At 41.5% G+C, this 27,029-nt stretch overlaps 2 protein-coding genes and 1 long non-coding RNA gene across 3 annotated transcripts in view; 2 read left to right on the top strand and 1 right to left on the bottom strand.

The window, feature by feature from the left end:
• Positions 1–288: 288 nt before the first annotated feature.
• Positions 289–17,044, top strand: CCDC112 (coiled-coil domain containing 112). Its single transcript, XM_075019632.1, has 11 exons — positions 289–792; positions 1,539–1,654; positions 3,421–3,542; positions 5,284–5,373; positions 6,713–6,788; positions 7,378–7,768; positions 8,638–9,042; positions 9,753–9,848; positions 10,526–10,647; positions 10,738–10,879; positions 16,937–17,044. Exons 1-10 carry the CDS (start codon positions 571–573, stop codon positions 10,766–10,768), a joined length of 1,671 nt encoding a protein of 556 aa, XP_074875733.1. The 5' UTR covers positions 289–570; the 3' UTR covers positions 10,769–10,879; positions 16,937–17,044.
• Positions 4,231–11,014, bottom strand: LOC142026523 (uncharacterized). The gene is made up of 4 exons (XR_012648846.1): positions 10,869–11,014; positions 9,858–9,918; positions 7,539–7,686; positions 4,231–5,494 (listed from the first exon to the last, which is right to left on the bottom strand). It is a non-coding gene; the product is annotated as an uncharacterized LOC142026523 (long non-coding RNA).
• The window catches only part of PGGT1B (protein geranylgeranyltransferase type I subunit beta), a 41,940-nt gene continuing 25,999 nt past the window's right edge, over positions 11,089–27,029 (top strand). The window contains 2 exon segments of the mRNA XM_075019639.1: positions 11,089–11,241; positions 16,937–17,055. Of these exon segments, the coding sequence (XP_074875740.1) occupies positions 11,102–11,241; positions 16,937–17,055 (259 nt within the window). The 5' untranslated portion in view covers positions 11,089–11,101.

Below are 27,029 nucleotides of genomic sequence, written 5' to 3'. Positions count from 1 at the left end.
AATGAGAATATATTCTGGTCTTCCTGAAGGAAGCAATCAATACAAAACCTTGTGTCCTAACATAAATGAAACCGGAGCCAGTAACAAGCGCCCTCCATGAGTTAAGGAAGGAGAAAAAAGTGTTCAGTCGTAGATGCAAGACAGTTAATCAGTCATAGTCAAACCACAACCACGCATGGCTCTCCCCAGTTGACACCAGCCACTGAGAGAAGAGCCCAACACAGTGCTACCCGACAGCAAGCACCACTGGCTGCCATGCCATTCGATGGAACTCCAGGTACAGGATTCCTGAACAGCCCCACAGGCCAGGCCAGGGCTGTCCAGCGGGTCTTCAGCACGCTGCTCCGACAGGACACCACCTTGCGACGCCCAGCCCGTGGCCCCAGCTCTTCGAGACAACTCAGGGGGCTCCCACAGCACCGGAGAAGAGATCGGGGCCTTCGAGGCCGCCGTCTTCTCCAAACGCTCACCACCTCGACCGCGCGGCTGCGGGCACTCTGGAGGGCGCCCTCCCCCTCAAGGCGGCGGCACGTCTCTCGCACGCACCGTTCGGTTCGGACAACGCGGGGCATGACCCCCGACCCCCGACCCCCGCCCGCGCTCTGCCGAAATCCCAGCGGCTGCGGGCGCCTCAAGCCGCCGGGGCGCGGCGCGGCGCGGCGGGGCGGGGCGGGGCGGGCGCGGGCCGTCCCTCAGCGCCGCCGGCGGGGCGGCACGGCAGCCGCGGCCGCCGTCAAAATGGCTGCTCTAGCGATGGCAGTCGCTGCGGCGGCCGCCGCCGGGCAGGAACAGGTAAAGGGCTCGTCTCGTCTTGCCGCGCCGCGGGGCCGCCGCCCAGCCCGCCGGCCTTTCTTTCCCGCCGGCCGGGGGGAGCCCCTCTGTGCGGGCCCACCGGGAGGCGGCGGCGGCTGAGGAGTTCCAGCCTCGTCGAAGGTGCAGGGACAGACGTTAAAAAGAAACCTGGAGGAAGCAGTGCGGGTTTGGCGGGCTGGCCTCAACATTGTAGCTTCATGACCTGAGCAGGCGGTTTCATTAACTGCATTCCTAGCAGTGGTTGTGTTGAGGATGCCCAGGGTTGCTATGAATAGGAGTTGGCAATTTGCGAGCGTTATTAAGCAGGTTAGAGACATTAAGCTAGTGCTTTTCTTGAACAAGATGAAATGGGGGTAATCTGCCTAGTGTAGACTACATGCTTATAGTCAGGTGGGTAGTTACTCGGACTCATCAGAGACTTACCGCCATGAGAGGCAAGGCAGTTGCCTGGATTGAGTGTTGCAGTGTGGTGAGCAGCCTCTCTTAAAGCAAGCTGGTGTTGCAGTCTTCCCGTTTTTCCGCTGAAGAATGTGGGTTTGTATACAGTCATCGGCTTGCCATCGCTCCAGTTTTATACCTGTGTGACTTAAAATTAGTTGAATTGCACTACTATAAAACTGAAGTAATGCTGTTACTCTGCACTGTGGTGTTGTCAGCTTAAAAATAACCAATAAACATTTAAAAAACAATTGGTTTTGAATAATATTTGGTTTCGTTATGTACAGAATGACAGCTGTTCCAGTACTGCAGGTGCTGGTCAACAATTTCAGAACTGGAAGATGAGAGCTGAACAAGCTAAGAAAGTTGAATTCGTAAGGACTGCAGAAAAGCTCAAAACTCAGTAAGTTAAACGCTTCTTCATAAGTATATTTTCGTGCTGTTCTGGAGGTAACGTAACTCAAGGTGAGAATTTATGGTAAAAAAACCTTTAGGCTAAGGTTTCCTTTTTAGGAGCTCAGGCAGATTATTGTGGCTGTTACAGTAGTTCAGGATAGGCTCATGAGCTCCAAAATGCCCTGTTGTTCTAATTACCATTTGGACTTCAGTCAGTCATTTTCTTTAGTAAGCTATTGCTGTGCTAGACGCACAAAAAAGAAAGTGCACGTGGCATAATTGAGTTCTCAGTTTTCCTACTCAGCTGTTCTTACCCTTCTAAGGACCTAAAGCCCTTAAGACTTACCAACAAAAGGGGAGTTGCAGCAGCATTACAACAGCTTACTCAGAGAAGACTGAAAGCACTTCATCTAGAGTATCTAGGCCACTGCTTTGGAAAATGGGGGTTCAAGACAGCTCAGGCACAGAAGTGATTTAAATCTGTTTCACCACATCTTGAGTAAGTCCTGTAACAACTACGCTGGCAGCTGAAAGAACAGGGACTTTTGTTCTTGAATGGATCGCCTTTATGAGGAAGAGCTGACATAGCCACCTGGCTGAAGGAAGGGTTTGTAGTTGTGAATCCTGAAAAAACAGTGACACTTAAGTGTCACAGCAGTGTTCTGCGCTGACTGACTGAATCAGCTCTTCCTTGGTTATCCTGGATCCTGGGTTATGGCTCAAAAATTGACTACTGGGTAATGTAAATGTTCCCAAGTAACTTCAAACAAGGCATGCCATTTAACTATGGCACATTATCCTTCTGTAGTTGTGCTCTGAAAGCTTCTAGTGCACTGTATGGGGAGATTTAGTACTTGGGTCTGATCTGGGAACACCAGTGGACAGCAAAACATTTAAACTGTGGACCATAAACTGTACCATGTAGGGGTTTGAACCACATAGCAGCAATAGTCTGCTGAAGAACAAAGCTGCTACTGACAAGAGTTTCTGGGGTTGTTGGTAGTGTTGCTTAATGTTGGGAATCCTACCAGATATTTCTGTACTCTGTGGCACCAGTGTCCTGCTGTTCTGATCTCTAATCTGCTGGCACCAAACCTCACCGATATGCTCAGGACTGCCGTATCTGCAGTCCTTTTGCATGTGCTTTTTCTCTAGGTCAGACCCTAGTATACTGCCTGGTTGTAATAAGGCAAAGCACATCCCACTCTGACTTGTACTCTAAAGCTTCTGACCTTATTAGGAAAGCAGAAGTCACCTATAGCTCTCTGTACTATACATAGTAAGTAAGGTAGCAGCTTTAGTATCTTAAGTTATTTAAATGCTAATGAATTTGAATCTTCAGTTGCAGTAGTACTGTTACTGGTGTTAAGGCTGAGGGAATGTACTCGTTTTGTCTGTGCTGGGGCTCCATCTATGTGTGCAGCTGCGTTAATGCAGCCTGTGCCTGTCTGTGCGCTTTCCAATGAAAATTCGCATGAGGCTTCCTGATAGTGAGCATACAGATAAAATTTCAGGTGTGAGCCACTGCCTGTCAGCGAGGTAATTTCCATGTTAACTTCTTTCTCTTGTTCAAGTTCTTGGGTTACTTTGGTGTGTAGTCTTACAACTGCAGAAAGATTTACCTTGAAAACAGCTGTAGGAACAAACTAGTGATTTGTATAAAATCTAAGACAGTCCTGGTGACACAGCCTCAGCTGGATACTACCCTTGGAAAACCTTAGGGCTTTGTGAAGTATTCATGTCTTACTCAGTGTGATAACCTTTTTTTTGCAGGCTTGCAAATATAGAAAAAGAAAAAATTGGACATCTTTACAATAGGAGGAGTGATTTCAGGGTAGAATACAGCACACTAGAGGAACTGGAACGTAGCATGACTGTCAGCAGGAAAACTGAAAGTAAGTGGTGGTTTTGGGGTTTTTTTTTGTTTGCTTTGGTTTTTTTTACTCTACTGTTTGTTTAAATGCTTTAATAATCAGTAGTACAGAGAGATTAGTTCAGGTGGAAGGTAGATGCTGATAAAAGTGTGGTATTTCACCATGTCTACTGTTTGTAAAGACTTCCACAATTCACTTGCAAAATTCAGAAGCATAAATATTTGGGGCCTTCTGTGTTATTAACTGTTTTCTTTTAATCCTGAATGTATCAGATACCACCCGCAACAACTTCAGGCGAAAGTTACTGTTCTAGAAACTTGGAATCAATTTTGTGTGTGTATTGCAAAATCTAATGTAGTCTAGCTAAGGTACAATAAATATATACTTAACTGCAACATAAGTTTTCTCAGACTGATTGCTGCCTTTAAATATACTTGTAAAGAGTTCTGTGTTTGCATTTTTTTAAATTTGTGGGTAATGAATTTTCATAGTCTAAATAGTGGTGTGAGATGGTACACAGTCTGTCCTACAATATCTGTTCCACTTATGGACTAATTAATTACTTCAGAGGGGAAAAGTGACTCCCTGGTCACAGTACCTAGATTCTTTCAAAAGTAATCAAATAAATCATGCTATGCCTTCTGATACAGAAGATCAGTAAGTTGAAGAAGGGAAAGGGCATGTAGAGACAACTAAAAATACACTTACCTTACAAATTTGGATGTGTTTTAATGTCTGTGTTTTAATTAAGGAAATTTATCATATCCTTTACATCTTGCAATCCTTAAGAAATGTAAATATTTCCGAGGAACGACTAAGCTAAAAAGTTCAGAAAATTTTCCAGGGTAAGAAGGGAGCATGGAAGTATGGGTGGAGATACTGTTGTGAGATAATAAAGAGGACAAAGATGAGAGGTGTAAGGCACTACATGTGAGATGTGAAGGAGTCTTGGAGTAAGATCATTTAGGGTGTGTATGAGAACCCCCAGACCTCCCACTTACTATGTTCAGGTCTTTCAGCATATGCGTGTGCTTTTACATTTTCTGTGGTCTCAGCAGGAATCACTAGGGTCATGTCTTAGCTACTTTTTGTTACATTTAGGTTTTGGACTCTGTTATCCATTCCTTAAACCAAATCTTTTAGTATAGAAGATATAGCTCCTTAGTATCTAAGATGTATCCAGAACTTCATCCTCATCAGTATTGTATTTATGGACTCATGAGGAGCCAAGTGGTAATAAAGCAAATAAGTGTATGCGTGCTTGGAGTACACAAAACCACTTATTCTACTTCAGTTAACTACACTGAAGTAGTACATTCACATATGCTTTCCATGTTTGTTTTCTCTTAACTGCTGAGTGTTTTGAGGCCTAGGTCAGAGTCTCCCTCAAAATTCTGGAGCAGGTGTCATCTGCATAGGCAATATTCTCCAAACTCCAGTTACCTGATAAAAGGTTTGAGAGGGAAACAAACAAACAACTGATTTAATCTAGATATGACTATCCTGTTGACCCCTTTAGAAATAGGAGCTACTAATTTAAAATCTGTTGACGCTGTGGGGAGATACATGGCCCATGCAGTCAGCTACATGCAGTTACAGTCGTGCTCAGTATTATGGCAGTTTCTTATGATCAAACAGAATTTGTGTTCCTGCTTAGACGAAATCCACAGTTTATTTTGGACACTTCATTGCTCTTGTTATTGTATTGAGTTTAAGCACAAAGAAACTGTTGGAACTATGAGCACCTTATTTTGTTTAACAGAAGCAAAAATCCTGCAGCAGCTATCAAAAATACAGAATAATGTGAAGAGACTTCAGCAGCAATTAAAAGATGTGAAGCCTACACCAGAATGTAAGTTGTGATGACAGATTTAAAAACTGTTTTGTCTGTAGACAGGTTTCTTGCGTAGTTGGGCTTGTGATTCTCCTTCAGACTTTGGATACTCCTCCAGTCTGTCTGCTTTTCCAGGAATCTGGATAGGGAAGAATACAGAAATGTAAGAAATGTTGAAAGATTGTGCAGTTCTGTGTGGAAACAGAGAAACTTGCCCTGTCTTATAAGTGGTGTGGGTTTGTTTCTTCAGGCTGTTAAAAGCCAGGTATTTTCTGTATGTACCTCCTTGCCTTATGTAAAAGAAAGTTAGTATTGTAGTGCCATTTAGATGTAGCTCCCTTTCATCTGGTAAGAGGTCACAGAGTAGGGTCTATAGGGACTAATTTCTAGCCGTCCACATGGCTTGAAGTGTAAGGCAGAATATTCTATAGAAGATGCTGAAACAACTCATTGAGTTTGGATGTTTTGAAACTTTTGGGAAGTTGGTTCTTTTAGTGCTTTTCTTGTGTGATACTCTACCAGCTCGTGTGGAGTTCAGGTTGAAGCCCTCCTACTAGCTGACGGCTCTCTGATGCTAGATAAAATGCATCTCCTTCATTTATTCAGTGTCTAGTCTATAAAAATGCATTATCTTCTTAAGCTGTCAGCAAAGATACCAGGAACTAACAAGGCATGAAAGCTGAACTACGAGTTTTAGATGATACAACTGTACCAATTTAGTTTATTATTTTTTAAAGACAGGTTAGTTAAACTATGTGTTCAATATGTGTCCATAGAGATGGTGTGCTGGTTTAAAACAGATTCGAAAACTTTTTTCTACCATTGCAAAATAGATCTTCTCTAGACAGCTGTCTTAACTGTCTTCCTCCACATCAGGACTACAGCATGCTGACAGTACAGCATAAAATCTTACTTTGATGTTTCTTTGTCAGCTTTGTAATAGTGACCTGTAGGTTAAATAGGGTTGCTAAAGCCTGGTATAAATGAAGCACACTCAAATCTTTCTTAAGTTTCTAACTGCATTGTTACAAAAATCAAAAGTGGAAACTCTTTAGGACAAGGCCGTCTTATTCTGTGAATCAGTTGAAGGTTACTTTGAGACTTGTTTAATGGAAATAAACATTTATACTGGGATCTGCTTCCAGTTAGCTAAATCACTGTGAAATCACACCTTTTGAATAAATGAGAGTCTGTCTTTTAAGGCTGTTTGAGATGGAAATGCATGCTTTTTTTGTATGCTGAAATAAAAGTGTTCCAGAAGTCTCTACAAGTGCCTACGTTTCTGGATAGTGCTGAATTACTGGTAAATACTGTAGACTTCTTAAGTGAGATATGCTCTTTTCTTCTTTTCCTTTAGTTGTTGACAAGCTCAAGGAAATGATGGAAGAAGTTGAAAATGCAATCAATGCTTTTAAAGAGGAACAGAGGCAAATGTATGTTTATACATGCTTCAGCTACAAAAAAAAAGTGCTTTCATAAAACACAATGAAAACTTTGCATTAATCAAGTAAACTATTCTTTTAATTTACTCTTTTGCTTGTGATTCCTGTGGTATGTAAATCAAAACTCAAGCTATCAATGTTAGAATCTTCATAAACAGCCTTTTAAAGAGGCTGTTTATATAGCTATTACAGTGATGCAATGTAACAATGATTTGCCTATGAAAAGGCTTTTTGGAGAAAGGCTGCAGAAGAGATGTGATTGTGGGAGTCTTGTTACTGTTTTTTTAAGTGGGTGGGGTTTTTTTCCCTTTCTCTCTACTGGTGTTGGGAGGGGATTGAGTTAATTGTTCGAGTGCCACAAATGTGTGCTTTCACTAAAAGGGTAACTTAATTCTGACTGTGTAGTGCTTTATTATGGGATCATTACAACCATGCTGTCATCTGTGTTACCATTTCAGTTCTTAATCTTTGAAGAATAGCTTTTTTGTGGCATTGAACAATTCCAAAATTCATTTTCGGTGAATGAACAATGAATACTGGATTTTTTTTTCTTACATTTCAGTGTTTATTCTCTTTCCAGTTATGAACAGCTTTTGAAGGAGGAAAAAACTGCCATCAATGAGCTCAGTGTCTTTGAGAGAAAAGTGGAACTGTGGGCATTAGGCAGTTCAATAACAGAAAAAGTTTCGAAATTACCGTCAGCCAGAGTCTCAGTTGATAAAACACTAGAAAATCATCTACCTGAAGAAGTAGTAGAGTTTGAAAGATTTCTTCAGCGAACAGGAGGGCGGCAAGGAGGCTGGGATGATTATGATCATCAAAATTTTCTGAAAGTATGGACAAAACACAAAGGAAGGCTACCTTATGTGGATGAAGCCCTTGAGTATCTCTGTGGAAGAACAAAAGAAGATATTGAACAGCATGACAAATGGTATCAAGAATTTCTAATTTTACAGAAAAGAAAGAAAGAGGTAAAATAACCCCTCTAGGGCTTTTGTAGCTTTAAGAAAAAGTACTTATTTTTAAAATGCATGCACTTCTTATTTTTGTATTTGTCCCTTTGGTGGTAGTGCTAGGTGGATTTCTGATAGAGGTGACGATATATAACTGAACTCTTCAGCATCCTCAACTTGCCAGAAATACTTTGTCTTGAAGAATTACCCGTAAGCATAGACCTAACAATGCACTGAAGTGGGCTGTGTATTGCCAAAGTATATAATAAATGCCTTTGATGGCAGTGGTCCAGCAAGTTAGATGCCAATGCCAGATCAGTAAGTGATCCTATCTGAAACTGCAGTGCTTGTTATATCTGTCCCTAAGAAAGTCTATTCCACTGTATAGGCAATATACCTATGCCATACTGACACAGAGAATTAAGATTACTTCAAAAACTATCCCTCTGAATAATAAAAGATACATTGACATAAAAACTGAATTATAAAATAGTAGGTGGAATTTTTAGTTTGGAGAAAAAAAAAATTAAGACCTGAAATATGTTCGCATTAAAAAAGTGTATTACACAAACATTCATAACTACCCAAAGTTAATATGAATGGCATAACGTAAATAATCTTAGCAAGCATGTATTAACCTGCTATGTGTGATCCATAAAATGAGGGGGTGGGAACCAAAACAAAAACAAAAAAAAAACCACCAAAACAAAACCTGTGAGAAAGCAGACATAGTTGCTTCTTGGCCACAGGTTCCACCTTTAGTAGACTTTTAACTCCTATCTGCATTTTGTATCCTTGGAATATATGTTTTCATCAGACTGAATCAATGGGAATGTGGAAAACTTTCATGAAAACCTTATTTTCTTTCCCGTGCTGTTCTCTTGCAGTCAATTAAGAAGTGGAAAGAAAAGCAGCAGCAAGAAAAAGAAGGAAATTTGAAGGAGAAAGAGAAATCAGGAAAAATGCTCAAGGAAGAATGGCTACAGCATGAAGACGCTCAGAAGCAAAAAGCAGAGGAAAGAAAAAGACAACAAGCAGCAATTGAAGCATGGAAGAAACAGAAAGCAATAGCATTTGCAATGGAAAAAGCATCACAACTAAAACTAGAAAAAGAGAAGGTGAAAAGGCAAAAAGAACGCCAGCATCAATGCCACATGAAGTTACTGTTGGAAAGGTATACCTTGCAGAAGAAAGAAAAGGAGGAACTTGAAAAGCTTGAAAAGAGGGAGGAAGCTGAAAAGGAGGAAAGGAAGATAATTGCTTCAGAAGAAATTACTAAGTTTCAAGAGGATGTGCGTAATTATATCTCCATTTATGCATGTTGTTTTAAATTCGCCTACTTCCTCCTACAATAGAATCTGTTAAACACTTTTAAAATCCAAGTTTCATTAATTTAAATCTATTTTTGATTCACTATGAATAACAGCATCTGTTACATACAAGAAACAGTATGAAACTTTTAGACAAAGATGTTCCTTTTCCTCACTATCTAAGTTCTAGAGGAAGATTCAAGCCCATATTTCTTTCTACATATAGAAGTGGTTTTATTTACTTCAATGTGAAAATGTTTGGGGAAAACCGGCTTGGGCTCCCTTGCTCTCCATGCTATAGAAAACGTCAGAAGACCTGATTGTTGTATGCAGATATGAAATAAAGCAATGTTTGAATATCCTGCAGGTTTCAGTATGTGTAAGATCAAGTTAGATCCCATATCAGTGTAAATCTGATTACTGGAGAACTGCTATTATTGTCAGCATTCACACTAGAGTTCACTTCTATAAACAGAGATTAAACTATTACAATCCATGTTTTTTCAAAACTGTGTAATTATAATTTGTTTGTGCAGGACAAGCTATAGCAAGAAGCTACCTAGTATAACTTTATTCTGTACTATGATGAAATAATATCAAAACAAAAACTGTGAAAAGGCTGCATATATGTTTTGATACCATATGTGTTACTTCCAAAGAAAAGTTTGCTTTTCCTTCATCGTGTGTTTCAGGATCTACATAAACTGAAGCTAAGGAGTCTACAAAAACAAGCTAAGGAAGTAGAGAAACGAGAAAAAGAAAAAAGGCTAGCAAAGTTAAGAGAGAAGGTAACTTACCTTTGTTTTAATCTGAGGTGTGTGCAGCTTGGTTGTTCAAACGACCTTTCTCCTCATTGATCTAAAAAGCAATTATTTTTACTTATGTAAATGTTTGATAAAGGAAAAATAATTAAGTCCTGCTTGTTATCAGGAGACAAAAATGTAGCAGGCATAGTTGTTCTTGTGTTTAAAAAAAAAGGGGGGGGGGGGGCTAGGGGACACAAGAGAATTTATTTAACTCCCAGCAGTACTTATTGTGGGTAAAGCCTACAGCTCATACAAATGAGCTGTGATACGGGTGGTGTGTTTTATTTTTTAAATTGTTTTCTACCATTAGCTAAATAAGCAGGCTGGCTTTCAGAAGAGTTTGGGGAACGCTGTCTGGGTTCTTGGAGTCTCTAACATTTTAAATTACTAAAATTTAATGAGAGCAAGCAGTTGTTGCCCCTCTTACTGATTTCATGTTTCTCCCATTTTCTGTGATGGTGGGGAGGGAAAAGTCTCTTTTGGGCTACCAGCTGTGTGTTGTTTTTGTGTTGGTTTGTTGGGGGTTTTTTGTGGGTGGTGGTTTTTGGTTTTTTTTCACTCTGCACCCATCCACATGATGGAGACCTAATGAGTGTATGTAACTCGCTCTGCGGTCAGTGAAAACGACCAATGTGTTCGTTTGTCTGTTTGCCTCCGAGGTCGAGACTCGGGTAACCAGAGAGCTGACCAGGCTGTGCAGACCTACCGAGGGCTGCTGGGAGGAACGCACAAGAGCGGTCGCAGCGGCAGCCTCAGAACCGCTTTTACGTGTTCCTCGTCGGTAAGGAGGAGAACGACGGAGGGAGGGCGTGACAAAAATGCAGTTCATGTGTGAGCTCCTTACGCCTTGTTTTTTTGCCCTTGTTTTTAGAGCTACCCCGGTCTGGAGACAAGGGCTGTAAGGCCGAGCAGCCGCCTGTCCCTGTCGCAGGATGATGACTTGGCGGCCGGCAGTCCTGCGGGGCTGTCACAAAATGTGTTTGACGCAGTGACGTGTGTTACCTTTTGCTTTCGTGAGTGTCGGGTTTGAAGCGTCGTCCGTCGGACTGGCGGCGTGCGTTCCCGTTCGCATTAAAAGCGCGTTTCCCCGGCGGCAGCGCAGCAACGCGCGGCCACCGACCCTCTGGCGGGGCCCGGGCGCGGCGGCTCCCGCTGACGTCGCCGCGGAGGGGGCGGGGCGGGGCGGCCGCCGCGCGTGACGCAGTCCGGGCGCGCCGGGCGTGGGCAGCGGCAAGATGGAGGCGGCGGCGGCGGAGGAGCTGTCGTCCTCGGGGGAGGCGGAGCGGCTGGACTTCCTGCGGGAGCGGCATGTGCGCTTCTTCCAGCGCTGCCTGCAGCTCCTGCCCGAGCGCTACTCCTCGCTGGAGACCAGCAGGTAGCGGGCCGGGCTCCTCGGGCTGCGGGCGGGCGGGCCGGCCGCCTGCCCGCCCCGGGGTCGGCGGTGGCCGCCGTGCCGGCCTGCGGGGCCGCCGGTCTCGGCGCGCCCCCGTCGCCCTCGGGCCGCGCGGTGGGAAGGCGGGACGGACCCACTTGCCTTTCGCCCGGCGCACCCCCCCCACGCCCCCGTCGTCTCGGGGAGGCGGTGGCGGCTCTTCCCTCTCCGGTGGGCAGCCCCGTGGACGGGAGATCCCTGCTGGAGAGCTGCCTGCCCGGCCGGGCCCCGCCTCGCCTCCCGCGGCGGTGGGCAGGGTGGTGCAGCACCGCGCCGTGCTGGCCGTGCCGAAAGGAAGGCGCTCCCTGAAAATCTGCCCACCGGCAGACGGGACCCAAGAAACGGGAGTCGGCGTAGGGGTTTGGTCTGTGCTTGCTTAAGCTGTGTCTGCCGCAGCCCCCGATCGGCGAGGGAAGACTTGCTGATCCTTCTGATCTGTTTTCGTTCTTGTGCTTTGCTCTTTTAATCCACCCCAGAAGCTGATTCTAAAGTAAGTGACTTAATCCTTTCGTAGCTCGAAGTCAGCATACAGAAGACTCTTGTTTATGTAACAGAAGTAATTAAAATCTTCATTAGCTAGCGTAGGAGTTAAAATACTAGTGAACTATGTTCCTCACTTTGAATTAGAGGGACGCTCGTGCCTGTAATGTCTTCGGAATGCATTTATTTCTGATTCTTACACGTAAGGTAGTTGTTACATCTGCGGCACAAGAGGATCAATAATTTGATTGTCAAGCTGCGCTTGATAAAAACTTGGAGATGTGTCGAAGGTTCAGCATCTTATTCAACCAATAAAATCATCAGATGCTTTTCACTTTGTAATCTCCTGCAAGTCATGCTGTGAAGAATGCTTAATGGCTTTGATCAATTCTTTCTCCTAAATCAAGCTTTATTTCAGTTGAGAGTAGGAACACTTGGCAAAAACATGCAGGGACTGGTATGGATAGCCCCAAACTGCGTGTGAAGTAACAGGTAACTTCATATTCAAAAGGAAGGTTAGAAATTTTGGTTTCAGAGTTGTAAATCATTTATCCATTAAGAATTAGCAGATGTTTCAGCACGCTCTGTCAGTTATTTTAAATGACAGCAAGAGGAAGTCTAGGCATGTGATACTCTTTAACTTTTTCTAGGCATTAAAGTTACAGTAACACACAGATGTATTAGAATCATAATGCAAAGGGCTAACCTTAGCTGCACTGACATGTGAAGGAAGACTGAAGAAAAGGGGTTTGTTCAGCCTAGAGGAGAAAGGATCTGGTCACAGTCTTCCATTACCGGGAAGCTAGTTACAGAGAAAGATGGAGGTGCACCCTTCACAAGGGACCACAGTGATGGGGCAGGAGGCTATGAGAATGAGTTGCTTTGGGGAAAATTGTGTGGATGTAGGAAAAATGCCCTTCACCTTTAGAGCAGTTAACCACAGATAGGTTGCCCAGTGAAGTAGTGAAGTCTCCCTTGAAGACGTGACTTGTCAGGGTCCTGGGTCATCTCATCTAAGGCCCTGTGTTTTGCAGAAGGTGGGACCCGTGATCTCCAGAGGCCCTTGACAACCTAGACCTTTCTGTTCTATGGCTTACATTGCTAAGCTCTTGCAGTTTGCCCCTGAGCTGAAACGGAGGCTCAAGTTTACATGGGGTCTTCCCTAATCTTACTGAATAATGCTAATAATAACACTAATTGTTTTAAGAACTCTTGAGAAGCTAATGAGCTGCCTGAGCTTAAATTTAATGTGTGGTCATAGTAGCCACAATACACTAAATAACCAGGGCCCAGTGCATTGTACCTAATGGCTGTGCAGCACTGGAAGAACACTGTTTTCTGAAAATCAGAACTGTCAATTTGAAACTATTTCAGGATGCCTTAATTTTTGTCTAATCACCACAGTCTAAGCCTTCAATTAGAATAAAAGTCGAAGGCATCTAAATTCATGCATTTTTTGAAGTTGTGAAGTTTTTACTCAGCCGGAGGTTGAGTTCACTTATACTAATTTTTAGATCAGTGTTCTGCAGATGTGTGTACATGTCTGTTAACATATTCTGAGCAGGGGATTGAATCATAAATGCATCACGCACAGTTTGACCTTGAGGGTACTGAGTTTGCCTTTTTGACAACTTAAAGGTTACTGAGTTCAGCAAGCTTCCTGAGTTGGTACTGCTGCAGAAAGAAATGCTGTTACCTTTTTATTATTCTTGCATCCCTTGTTCCTGCATTTGTGTGGTTCTGTGGTGAATTAGATGCAGAAACTCAACTAAATTAAAGCGAGACTTGTTAAAAAAAAAAAATCTTTCATTTGTCAGTGAGTTGGTTTTGGTTCACTGCACTGCAGCAAGAAACAACTGCACTTCTAGTCACCAGGCAGGGTGGTAGAGGATGAAATTTGCCACACAGTGCCAGTCCATTCTAACTTAACCTGTAGTTTGTCAAACAATAAGGGGGTAGGTACAATAAAGAAAATCGATTTCACGTTCTTTACTCAACTTATTGCCTCAGAGCCTTCATAATTATTTTTGTCTGTGGATATTGCATGAAGCATCAGTAACAGTAGTTTTTAAGTAATCTGATTGATAGTGTTCCATACGCACTGATTGTCAGTACTGTGAGGCTTTGCAGAATCCAACTCTCCTAGTCTCTGAAGTCTTTCACATTGTGGTACTGCGTGGTGCTTTTTGTAGCATGCTTATTCAGTTTCTCAAATCAGTCACTTCAGATGCTTTCTGAATTATGCTGAGAAACTGTATTCTTTGTCCATGCCTGAAGATGAAGCGCTCTGAATTTATCAGACGTGTCTTTACTTGCTTGTCTTTGAGGGGAACTTCAGGACAAATGATGCCTGTTTTGTAAGTTTTCTGTAGGTCAGTTAACAAATTTCAGCTGTCAAGCTTTGATGCTTGACTTCCTAAATTAATACATATGCCATAAATAAAGTGGTAGAAGGCATGAAGAAAAGAGAGAGCAAAAGTGATGCCAGACTTGGGGGTTGTCTGACAAAGGGCAGCCCTCTGTGGAAATTGCTGTGTATACAGTTTTTATACTTCATGATATGTGTCAGCTAAGGTACTGCTAAAAATTATCATTGTTAGTGTTAGAACATGTGTCTGTTAAGTTTCTGTGAGGTGGAAGTAAGGATGCAGTATCTAGGCGGCTGTGTCAGGACTTGTCTGTGTCCGGTGGTGCCAGATGTTCTGGCCTGTCACGTGTGCATTCCAACACACTGTACGGGCTGTTCTTTAGTCATGCTGGTACTATTAACTCAGAGAATCACCTCTGAATAAGTAAACTGAAACCTAACTATATGTAAACCCACTTTTTACATTCATTTATCTGATATACATGTTTTTAAGTACAGATGAGATTTATTGTCTGTCTTGTATGTACAGCCTTGCAGTTTTGGACCTAGTTTGCAGCAGTTTCTAGTGCTGAAGTTGGTGTGGTGTTTGTGCCTCATTGGAAGTAGCTTAGCTGGGTAACATAGTCTAAAAATGTCTTCAAGTAGTTTCAGTAAAAGATTGTCAAACTTAGTGTTTGTGAAAATCAGAAAATACACACAAGGTTTCAAACAAATAATTTACTGTAGCAGAATAATAAATTCCTTGGTTTTTTATAAAAGTAGTGGTTTTGCTTCAAATAGTGGGTTGTTATCCAGAGTCAGATCTTGGGTTACACAGATCTGATCAATGGCAAAAGTTGATACAAGCCTTGAAGTGTTAATTTTTTACTTTGAATGACAACTTCTTAGTCATCAGGGGGCTTAAAATACTTCTGTTCCACATAGAAATATCTTTGTGTGCAACACACATTTTTTGGCTTTCTATACTCAGAATCTTTATTTATAATAATAATAGTGAAGAGACATATTTTAGAATGCAATAACAACAGAGTAAGTATACACTTTCTTTCTGTCATGAATACTTGCAGTAATGGAGCTGTATGCTATTCTGTGTTTGAGGGGGGTTTTTTTTGTTTGGTTGGGTTTTTTTGCAAGGACCTTAGAGTTGCATGGAGGGGTTTTTTGAAGAGGGAATGTTAGTGTTCAATATCCAAGCAGTTTATAGATTAAAACCTTTTGTTTGTAAGAGCCGTGTGAAAAGCAATGCAAAAGCTGAGGGTTAAAATAAAAGATGGTGTAAAATCAAGTAACCTCAGCTTAACAAGTCACATTATTCAACTGAGTTGTGGACCCTGCTTGTGCTATGTAATCCTAGATTATAACAGTTTTGAAGCAGAAGTTGTTGACTTAAATTCTGCTTGTGAATGGCCATATGATGACTATAGCAACCAGTCAGCCCACTGGTAGGAATGTCACCCTATGAGGTTGTGCCACTGTATTGAGATCAGTGTCTACTGCATCATCATTTGGCTTCTGTGTTTTAATTAGAAGAATTTTTCTGGAGGTGTGTTTTGGGCTGACTCACATCACCATTTTTTCTTTGGTCTGACTGTGGCTCTGATGCAGAACCACATGCAGAAATTACGTGGCTGTAGAGGCTTCTGTCCACGTCTGTCTCCTCAACTTCAGGAGTGCCCACTACTGATGGCCAAGGTGGCTCACCAGCTTGTGAGGTAGCTGCAACTTATAACTTAGTCTTCTAAGGAAAGCTGGCATTAACCTTTGGTTTTCCTTGGCATACTAAACTGTAGTTTCTGCCTGTGTAGCAGCTGTTTCACAATCCATCATCTTATCTGGTGAAAGGAGAGCAAGAATTTCTAGAAGGATACGCAGATGTAAGTGTGGGTGGCAAAATATACATCCAGCTAATTTTAATCTCAGTCAGAATTTACAATTACATGAACATTTTCTCTCATAGCAAGCTCTCAAGTGCCTAACCCAGTGCTGTTGCTTTGGTGCTCTGTCAGAGCAAGTAATGCAGCTGTTTGAGGAGTCATGCTGTAAGCTAGGTGGCTGCAGTGCTTTAAGGTAAAAACGAAAACTTTAAAGATGGTATGGTAACATACATTTATGGAAGGAAATGAGCTGTGGGCAAGAAAGACATTCAACATGCTAGCTGTTCCACTCCTGTATGGGATACTTGGATTTGATGTGCTTAATTTTAGATGTTTAAACAAGTTAGTCATCTAGGCTCCTTTATACCAAAGGATGAGGAATAAGTACCTCTAGATGGTAATTCATCCTGTGTGCCTATTTATACATCAGTTGGTTGCAAAGGGAGCCTTATTGTTTGACACTTAACTTCTAAGCATCTGAAATAGGATTTTGGACACAATGAGAGACAGCTTATGGTAGTTCAGGGTTATCTTGCACTTACTGCATAATTAGGGGATTGTTCATGTAAGAATTCATCACGGAGAACTAGTGCTCTGTATGTTAATAACCTAGTTTACTTTGTAGTGTTTTTTTCAGGTAAGCAGGCCCGTAGGTTAATGTCTGAATTGGCATATCATTACTATATAAAAGAAGGGGTGGCTTATATGAAAAGCCTTGTTGAAACAGAGTAATGTTTACAGTACAAAGAACAAAATTTGGTCCCATAGATAAATTTCATGCTTTCTGAGCTAGGCTCTATGTGTTGCACCACTGTCAAAGGCTGAGAATCTGTAGATATTTCTGTTTCTGCAACCATTTGTTAATTTCCCCATGATATTTATGGTGGGAAGTGTAAGTCTTATCTTTTTCTTTTAGGTTGACAATTGCATTTTTCGCGCTCTCTGGTCTGGATATGTTGGATTCCTTAGATGTGGTGAACAAAGATGATATAATAGAATGGATTTATTCCCTGCAGGTCCTTCCCACAGAAGACAGTGAGTGAGTTTTTAGTTTTTTTTATTGATATTAACATCTTTACTTTTGTTTTTCACCTGGGGAATAGTGGATGGCTCTTAGTTTTTATAAGATACAAGGTTGACCTTCCTGAAGTGCTGTCCTGATTTATTTCAGATAGTGTGTCAAGCAAATCCTAGAAATACATCCCTCTAAAGTAATAAAGCTAGAAGAAACAATTAGTTTAGCTTTTTTTATGTGTACAAGGTGAAGCAATGAGTTTATTAATTTGAAGGTAAGACAGCATAAAATAGTATAATGAAGTTGCACCTTTAAGCATCTCAGAGGAATGTTTCACCTGGTTCTAAAAGAAATGCACATAAGTATTACAAGTCTAATAGTGATCATATTGACTTCTGCTAATTGTAGCTATACTAGGAGCTCTGAGCACAGGTGTGGTTATTTGGAACAGCTTTTGGAAAATGGGAGGTGTAAGGTTAAGAAGCAAAAATGATAAACACACTTCCTGCTTTAAAATGAAAAATCTGTTCCTTAGATCTGTGAAGGTTAGCTGTCACAGCATGCTGACTGTCCTCATCTTGGAAGGTGCATAGCAAATCCAGGCTGGAGAGGGAGCACACAGGAAGTGTCCCTTTCCTGGTGACTTGACAGAAGTCAGGGAGGTGCTATTTCTGTGGAGTGGTTGATATTAGTAATTTTTTCTGTGGCAGCACAGGTGAATGGCTAATAGCAGCAGAGGGGGTGGAAGGGAGGGGGATGTGGACAAGGCACTGCTGCTTTATGACAGAAGGTGCTGGCATGTTAAGTGCTGGTGTGGGAATAGCTCCAGGCTAGTTTCTAGAGAAAAGGTGATTCCAGGTGTCTGTCTGTAAAATCATGAACATGTACTTTGTATGTTGGATGGTTGTAGAAAGAAAATTGTGTGTTTCCTTACAATATCTAGTCTAATTATATACGACAAATTAGGGTCTCTTCCCTAAAAGCAGTTTTATGAAATAAAAGCATTTTTATGAAGTAAGCATATGGAAGTCAAGATTGCTGATGCTTGATCTTTACAGATAAAAAGATACCTTTTCTTATTCTGGAGACTTACAAACCATCATATCCAGCCCAGGCTTTAGTTCTAATAGATTTGGTTTTTCTTGTGTTGTATTCCAGGACAAATTATAGAATATTAGGGGTTTGGATCACATAGTTATTCCCGCAGTGTTTTTAATCATGAGAAGGTTCCTGTCCCATAGCATTAAAAAAATTTTCCAGGGTGTACCTGCTTTGTTTTTACAAGCTGCTCACTTTCTGATCTTTACCCCAGTCTTCAGGAGTGTGTTCTGAAAGAACAGTGAAGCTTACAAGAAGAGAGATTAGAATAGGCATTTTTTGTTTGTTTGTCTTCGATAGTATGCAGTAATTCTTGCAGGGGGGACGTTCTACCTCGCCTATCTCTGGAATAGTCCCATTGTCAAGAGCCTTCTAGGGAGGGCAGTATAAATCTCAGCAGGCAGATGTGTAGGCTAACAGTCCAGGGCACAGCTGAGAAGTGCTCCTTCTTTTTTTAGCTATCATCCTGTCATAAAACTACAGCAGAGTAGTTTTGGGGAGGGTGCTTTTGGCAGTGCGTTCTGTGCTTTTAAGTAATAAATCACCTTTTCACCATGTCATGGTTTAACCCCAGCCAGCAACTAAGCACCATGCAGCCACTCGCTCACTTCCCCCTGCACCCAGTGGGATGGGGAAAGAAAATTGGAGTAAAGCTCATGGGTTGAGATAAGAACAGTTTAATAGAACAGAAAAGAATAAACTAATAATGATAATGATAACACTAATAAAATGACAGTAATAAAAGGATTGGAGCATAGAAGTGATGCACAATGCAATTGCTCACCACCATCCACGGACCAATGCCCAGTTAGTTCCTGAGTGGTGATTTCCCCCACTCCCCCCAGTTTATATATTAGATATGGCCAGTTTGGGTCAGCTGCCCTGGCTGTGCTCCCTCTCAACTTCTTATGCCCCTCCAGCCTTCTTGCTGGCTGGGCATCAGAAGCTGAAAAGTACTTGACTTTAGACTGAACGCTGCTTAGCAACAGCTGAAAACATCAGTGTTACCAACATTCTTCTCATACCAAACTCAAAACATAGCAGTATACCAGCTGCTGGGAAGACAATTAACTATCCCAGCTGAAACCAGGACACACCAGAAGAACAAACTTCCCTCCAATCCTGTATTTTTGCATCACATTGTGAAAACTCTGTTCTTCTTAACGCTTGTATGCTTTTGGTAATAACACTACTCTATCTGCTTGCTTGACCCCTAATACTTCAACATTATTTTTATTCCATTTTTACTTCATCTAATGGACAATAGATGATGCAAAATGTAAATGATACCAACGACAGCAAGTTGGATATTGGATGACTAAATGTGCAGAAGGGAACGTATACCCTACCGTAATGTCTACTTTCAATAAAATGTATTGACTTTCTGTTTTTCAACCGTGGGTGTGTGCAATGTTTGTTAATTGGCAGCCTCCCAGCAGTAGAGCTCTGACTCCCTCTTTTGGCCTATTTGAAGAAGTAGCTAAACTCTGGTAGACTGCAGCAGTGAAGTTTTTGGTTTCAAAATGCTTGTGCATCTCTGGTGAAAGAGAATGGTTGCTAGCTTGATGCATCAGAATCCTCACAGATAAAAAAACCAAAAACAAAACCAAGACTTTACTGTGCTTTTAAAGAAACATTCTATTGCAGCTTTTTTTTACATGCATGCTGATAAATCTCTCTTTCTGTGGAAAACTGATTTTTAAACATCTAAATTATAACACTGTTTTATGATGTAGTTCCTGGAATGATGAATTCTAGTAATCTTGCCTTAAGTAACTGTATTGTATTTCCTATAAGTCTTCATTAATTTTGGCTCTGGGACTGAAAACCTATTTAAAACTTACATTTTTAAATTGGAATATATTTTTACAGAGTCTTGGGATTTGTTTTTGATCACATCACTGGGTTGAATTCCTAAAATGAGCAAAAAGATTATTCATGTAAATCTTACCAGAAAAATAAATTTCTCTGCTGTTCATGTTTGTCCCTCCAAAGGTTCCATATCCATAGCACTATGGTTGATTTTTATTTAAAGCACTTTTTTTAAGATGGCAAATTCAAATTATTTTGAGAATTACAGCTACTTTACAGTCATTTTTCCAATCTATGGGAGACAGAACAGTTGATGCTCTGCAAACTTAATGTCTGTTTTTATCAATAACTATTATAGTAGATGTACTGGCTGTGATGGAATTCATTTTTTCCATAGTAGTGTGTATGCTGCTGTGTTCTGGTTTATGACTGAAACAGTGTTGGTAGCACACCAGTGTTTCGGCTATTGCAGAGCAGTGCCTGCACAGCATCAAGGCTGTCTCTTTTTTTCCCTCCTCTGCACCCCTTCCTGGCCAGGAGACACAGCCAGAACAGCTGACCCCGACTACCCCAAGACATACTCTGTGCCATCTGTGACATGTTCAGGAGTAAAAGCTTGGGGAAGGGAGAAGAGAGGGGGTGATGTTTGTGGCTGTGGCATTTGTCTTCCTGAGTAACCCTTACACGTGCTGAGGCCCTGCTTTCTGGGAAGTGGCCAAACACATGCCTGACGGGTGGCTGATGGGAAGCAGTGAATGAATTTTTCCTCTGCTTTCCTTGTGTGCACAGCTTTTGCTTCACCTATTAAGCTGTGTCTCAATCCATGAGGCTTCTCCCCTTCTGTCTGTTTTCTCACCCTTGCATGGGAGGGGGAAGTGACTGGGTGGCTCTGTGGGTGTTTAGCTGCTGGTCAGGGTCAACCTGCCACAGCAGCGTGTTATAGAACCTGGTAGAAAATTCAGAATTTGGTGGTTTAGAATACTTTTTAGAGTCTTACAAGCTACTGTGATAGTTTTAGGTAACAGGTTTGTATTTACTGGTACACAATATGTCTGATGGCTAATGAAAGCTTCAGTTCAGAGGTTTGTAGCCTTTGAATTTTTTATGTGAAACTAAAAGTCATGAATTCAAAGTGATGAGATCTTGATCTTGCCGAGTAAGAAAGCATATATATACTCTGTGAACCTAATTGAAATGCACTAAAGGAAGGTAAAGATTAAGGTCTGTCAGGATAGACTGTATTGCTTTGTGCATTTATTGTAACTGTGATTCAAACAAATAATGTCCTTTAGTTACCATAATTTCAGCTCAAGTGTTTTAGAGGCTGACTCAATACCAATTCTAATTAGGAGGGAATGGCATGTCACCCATGCAAGCTGACCCTCACACAGAAACCTACCATCCTTAGCTGAATGCTTGGTCTCGTTGCTGTTTTCTGCTTATTTGAAGGGCCACTGTCTTCTATAACTCTTGCAGAATAGTTTGGCTTTATATTTATATTGTTCCTTTAGTTTTAGTAAATGGTCTGTTTAGGTGCATGGCTAATATGTGGTTCTGTTTTGTTTGTGTGTTCACTACTGCAAGACCTCACTGTGTTTCCTGTTAGAAAGAAGTTGAAATCTTTGAAAAAAAAATTTTTTTTCCTTTTTTCATTTTGAGGAGTATGGTGCTCTTTTCCAAGCCTTATCAGCAATTACATGTATTTTTAACGTGTTAGTGAAATTGGAAAAGGGTTGGCAGAAGACCCTCTTTGAACTGCTTGTTCTTAAGACTCTTGTCATGTCAGAGTTATTATTGGGTCTGCGTGGCAAGGTTTTGGTAGTGGAGGGGGGGGTGGTTACAGGGGTGGCTTCTGTGAGAAGATGCCAGAAGCTTCCCCCATGTCTGACAGAGCCAATGCCAGCCAGCTCCAAGACAAACCCACCGCCAACCAAGGCTGAGCCCATCAGTGACAGTGGTAGTATCTCTGGGGTAACAGATTTAAGAAGGAAAAAAGTTGCGTCAGGCACAGAAACATCAGCCAGAGAGAGGAGTGAGAACATGTAAGAGAAACAGCCCTGCAGACCCCCAGGTCAATGAAGAAGGAGGGGCAGGAGGTGCACCAGGCACCAGAGCGGAGATTCCCCTGCAGCCCGTGGTGAAGACCATGGTGAGGCAGGCTGTCCCCCTGCAGCCCGTGGAGGTCCACAGTGGAGCAGATATCCGCCTGTAGCCCGGGGAGGACCCCACGCCGGAGCAGGTAGATGCACAAAGGAGGCTGTGACCCTGTGGGAACCCCGCGCTGGAGCAGGCTCCCGGCAGGACCTGTGGCCCCATGGAGAGAGGAGCCCATGGAGCAGGTTTTCTGGCAGGACTTGTGACCCCATGGAAGGGACCTGTGATGGAGCCGTGTGCTCCTGAAGGACTGCAGCCCGTGGATGGGACCCATGCTGGAGCAGTTTGTGACAACTGCAGCCTGTGGGAAGGACCCACATTGGAGAAATCCGTGGAGGGCTGTCTCCGGTGGGAGGGATCCCATGCTGGAGCAGGGAAAGAGTGTGAGGAGTCCTGCCCCTGAGGAGGAAGGAGCGGTAGAGACAACGTGTGATGAACTGACCCCAACCCCTGTTCCCCGTCCCCCTGTGCTGCTGGGAGGGCGTAGGTAGAGAATCCGGGAGTGAAGCTGTGCCCGGGAAGAAGGGAGGGGTGGAGGGAAGGTGTTTTGAGATTTGGTTTTATTTCTCATTACCCTACTCTGGTTGATTGGCAATAAATTAAGTTAATTTTCCCCAAGTTGAGTCTGTTTTGCCCGTGACAGTAATTGGTTGAGTGATCTCTCCCTGTCCTTATCTTAACCCCTGAGCCCTTTGTTATATGTCTTTCCCCTGTCCAGCTGAGGATAGTGATTGGTGGGCACCTGGTGTCCAGCCAGGGTCACCCACCACACAGAGCTTTACTGTCTCTCCTCTCATAAAACTGCTCCCAGGCAGAATTTCAAATTTACTCTAACTATGTTAAAGTGCAACTCTTAGCAATGTGAGAAGGAGCTATCCCAGTTTCTTGTAGGTCATATATAAATCCAGTTCAGCACTTTTGAAAGAGAGTGAATCCAGAGCTCTGTACTCAAGTTATCTAATTGTAGACAGACAGTGGAGGCACACTCCTTGGCCATATTCATCCACCATCCTACCCCATAGCAACACTGGCACTTGTTTGACTGTGCTTGAGAGCTGGTTTAGCTTGTTGAAGTGGTAGAAAAGCATGCATTTATTTACCTAACAGAAGGTTAGCTTTGTGTTGCTTTGGTGAACTGTTGGCTGGGAGTGCTAGTGCCAGCCCAGTAAGGGAGAGGGAAGAAGATTCTACTTTTTGACAGCTGGATGCTTCACTGACTTTGCAGTACTAAGAAATGGCACCAAAAGGAGAGCTGAGACATACTTCATTTGTGGGTCTGAACCCCCAGGACCCATGCATAGCAGGCTGAAAACCATTACACTACATCAGGGACCTAAAACTTTCTTCTGCCAAAGTCTAAATTTAGATTTGTGATAATGACTCCTTCTTCTTTACTTGTGTGTCAGTACTGAAAAGAACAGCTAAAATGTCATTGACTGTTTTTGAGATCATTGTTACATGTGAGCTTTCTGATTATGAGTTTCTTGAGCAGCAATATGAATTTTCCTCCTAACAGAACCTTCTTCAACGGCTACATTTGAGGTATTTATCTGGATGTATAATGGACTTCTGTTTTAGAGAATGCAACTTTGCATTTTATGACATATTCTAGTGCTTTGATTTATAAGAATATTTATGTTTTAGCCCTAGTTCAGTAAGAATTGCTTATGCTTACTTTTATCTGGATGTACTGATGGTGTCAGCCTATGTTAAAACTATGGTTTTTTTGTTTTGTTTTGTTTTTTATTATGATACTAATGATGTGTGTAAGCTTGCTTCTGTACTTAGCAAAAAGGGAAAAGCCCTGGAATGAGAGGAACCTGATTGGAAGAAGTAGTGGTAAAAGTTAGCACTCTTCCCACAGAAGACAAATCATAAAAGATAAATAACAAAAATGTCCTGTCCTTAAAAAAAATAGCTCCCAGAATAAGCTGTCTGTGGTCATCACTTGAAGCTCCATGACATGGCTTAAGGACTTTCTGGCCTATGCACACATAAGTAACATGGTTTTCTACACTGGAAAGTCTCAGCTCTTGATTTGTGTGGAGTCTTTTGGTTTGGAAAAGGGTCAGTTTTCTTTAGTTTTGTTGTCAAACGTGAAAAGTTTTTTCCAGGTGTGTTTTGTTCAATTTGCCATAGTCATGCAGTGGTTGATGAAACGTTTATTACTTTTTACTCTGTCCTAAGCTTTTTAAGGAAGTGGGTAAATATGCTTAACTCTAAAAGTGAACACTAGGTGGTACCATTTCATAACTGCACTTATACTTGATGCTTCAGCATACTGTGCTGGAGCTGAACTGGTCACTCCAACAATTTTTTGCGAGGGTCATAAACTATAGTCATATACTTTTAATTAGGTTATGTTTAATTTCTAATTCTGTTTCTGATTCTGACAGACTGTTTGTGATTCAGGAAAGTAGGCAAGAATTTGATTAGCACTACTAAGCTATTAGGTAAGATAAGAAGTACAAGTACTTTGCAATAAAATAGTAAAACCAACTTCACAGAGGATAAGGTGATGTGCATAAACTGAAAGACAGTGGTTTTTTCCCCAATTCCCTTTTCGTTCCCATTTGGTTTTGAACTTGTATGTTCACAGGAAGCTAAAAAAAAAAATTTGAGACATGATGTCAATATGCCAGAGTCATCTGGTTAGAAATGAGCTGTTTTCACTTCCTGTTTTAACACTTCCTTTATTAGCTCAGCTTTCTATTTTTTAGTTCAAGAATTGTAACTAGAAATTTAGCAATTCACTTGTGCATGCTTCCTAGACCTTCAGCATTACATTAATTACAAAGTTTTTTTGTTTAAAGGAGGGGATAAAATTCCCTTTAAAGATTATGCAGTAGTAAGGGCATTGAAGAGCTATGCTGTTCTTCTATTTCTCCTAGGAGCCAGTGTGTAAAGCCTAGGATGGGAGATAAGAAGTCACTGACATAGAGTCAAAATAGATTTTAAATCGATGATAGCAATACAGTTAAAAATCTAGCATTTTAAAAATAGCAGTGCTGGTTTTTAGTTGGTAGCAGTTTAGTAGTACAAGAAAAGTTTTAAAATACTACATGAAAAATGAACAGATAAAGGGAATAATAGATCTTGATTTCATTCATGTACTTTATTTTTAATCTCTCTTTTTCATAGCAGCTGTCAAGTCAGAAGCCAATCAGAGTGACCCACTAACAGCACACTGCACTTGGGTTTCATACTGCCATTTCTACCTTGATAATGAATTATAAGCTACGGTCTAAAAGGCCGATGATGGGTATGAGTCTTTCTGGTATGAATCCTTCCATCTAGCAACTAGCAGCTGAGTTCTGTTTGACTGCAGAGCTGTCCTAATTGTAGCATGTTTTCATTTGCAGCAGGCCAGAACAGCTGTGTGCTGGTAGGCTAGCAACTGTTTTCTGGATGAAGAGTTTCCACATTAGTGCCATTTCAAAGTGAATATCGTAGTTTACTTAAGCACTTAAGACACAGAGTCAAATGGGCTAAGTGAATGGTGATTTTTTTCCACACTGTCACCTAGGAAATCTGGTATTTAAGAAGTAGGAATTCTAGTGCTCCTTTTACTGATCATTCACATCGTGTCATTCTTCAAATTGTGATAGTTTTGGGGCAGTGTCCTTCAGGACCTTAGTGTAGTCCTTAAAACTAATATTTATTGAGCTTTCCAGAACCTGTTGCAACATAAAATGCAAGTCCTTGACTCCAGGAAATAACAGACAAATGTTCTTTGCTGAGAAGATTTAGATTATAACAAATTATAAGTTACGCATTTTTTGTCTACAAATACAGATACTCTTTCTGTTTCCTCTTTGTGGGTATGTCTACAGCATACCAGTTTTTAGTGCAGGCTGAAATGACTTTCATTACACATGTAGAATCATTAAAACATACTTTTGATTGAAAGGTGGAAAAGTGGAGAATTGCAGGTGGTTCACTCCATGTAAGTTAGATCCAAAGACTTGTCTGGGAGAAAAACTTGCATACTTTAACCACATTGAAGTACTTAGACTGATAAAAGCTTCTTGTTTAAATGTTGCATACATGCAGAAGGTATTTAAAAGTAGAAGCTAATGTGCTGATAAACAACACCAGAAATGGTAGACCACATTGCATAGTGATGTTTTTCAGGACTTTCAGCTTTATAACTATTATTATTTGGTTAGTCTGGTGCAATTTTCCCTAATCTCCTTGAGGATTTTTAGATTAAAGTCTGAAGAGCTGGAAAAAAAACCCAACAAACAAACGGGGGAAGAGAACAGAACAAGTGCTGTTGAACTATGGCACTCATTAGGCTTTTACTTTCAGAGGCTAGGGAGTAAAGTAATTGAATTTTTGCCATGCAGAAACAGATTTGGGCCCTGCAAACCCGTACTTAGCTCTAGACAGTGTGTGTTGCATGCTTCTTTATGCTGCATGCTCTGGTGCTGTGACACATTTAAAACAAATTATACTGAATCACTAACAGAAATCTTTGCTAGCTACAATGTTCTTGTACCTGCGTTTTGGGTGAGAGAAAAATGGCTTCAATTAAAAATTTGCCTTTTACATAGTTTTAAATCTTTCACTCTGACAGTATTGCATTAGATCGGTGCTAGCTTAAAACTGCCAACAGTTTGTTTGTCCTTGTACATGTTGCAAAGTAACTTAAAACAATTCTGCTTGAAAACAGATGGTATTACCAGGCAGGAATCCAGAGAGGAAGAAAAATCTGTTAACTCTGGGCATTTTTCCAGGGTAGCAATCTTTTTTGGGGTTTGGGGGGGGTTTTTTTTGTTTTTTTGGTTGGGTTTTTTTTGGTGAGCATGGAAGACAATTCTGTGCTGATACAAACTCTCTATTTCTGCCAAATCAAAAAAATCTGTTGCTTTGTCATTATAGCAGGATCAAGTTTGCTTGTGGTTGTCTTTGGTTTTTTTTCTTCTGT

This window comes from Buteo buteo, chromosome Z, assembly GCF_964188355.1.
Source record: "Buteo buteo chromosome Z, bButBut1.hap1.1, whole genome shotgun sequence".
In the NCBI taxonomy this organism is placed as follows: domain Eukaryota; kingdom Metazoa; phylum Chordata; class Aves; order Accipitriformes; family Accipitridae; genus Buteo; species Buteo buteo.
The sequence above is the reverse complement of the archived record's forward strand: the minus strand, read 5'-3'. Positions and strand labels throughout refer to the sequence as shown.

Bases quoted from the DNA above. Each gene is read 5' to 3' on its own strand.
- CCDC112 (XM_075019632.1), top strand. From the start codon at position 571: ATGACCCCCGACCCCCGACCCCCGCCCGCGCTCTGCCGAAATCCCAGC. The intron at 5,374-6,712 runs GTAAGTTGTGAT...CTTTTCCTTTAG, and splicing joins TGTGAAGCCTACACCAGAAT to TTGTTGACAAGCTCAAGGAA. The intron at 9,043-9,752 runs GTGCGTAATTAT...CGTGTGTTTCAG, and splicing joins TTACTAAGTTTCAAGAGGAT to GATCTACATAAACTGAAGCT.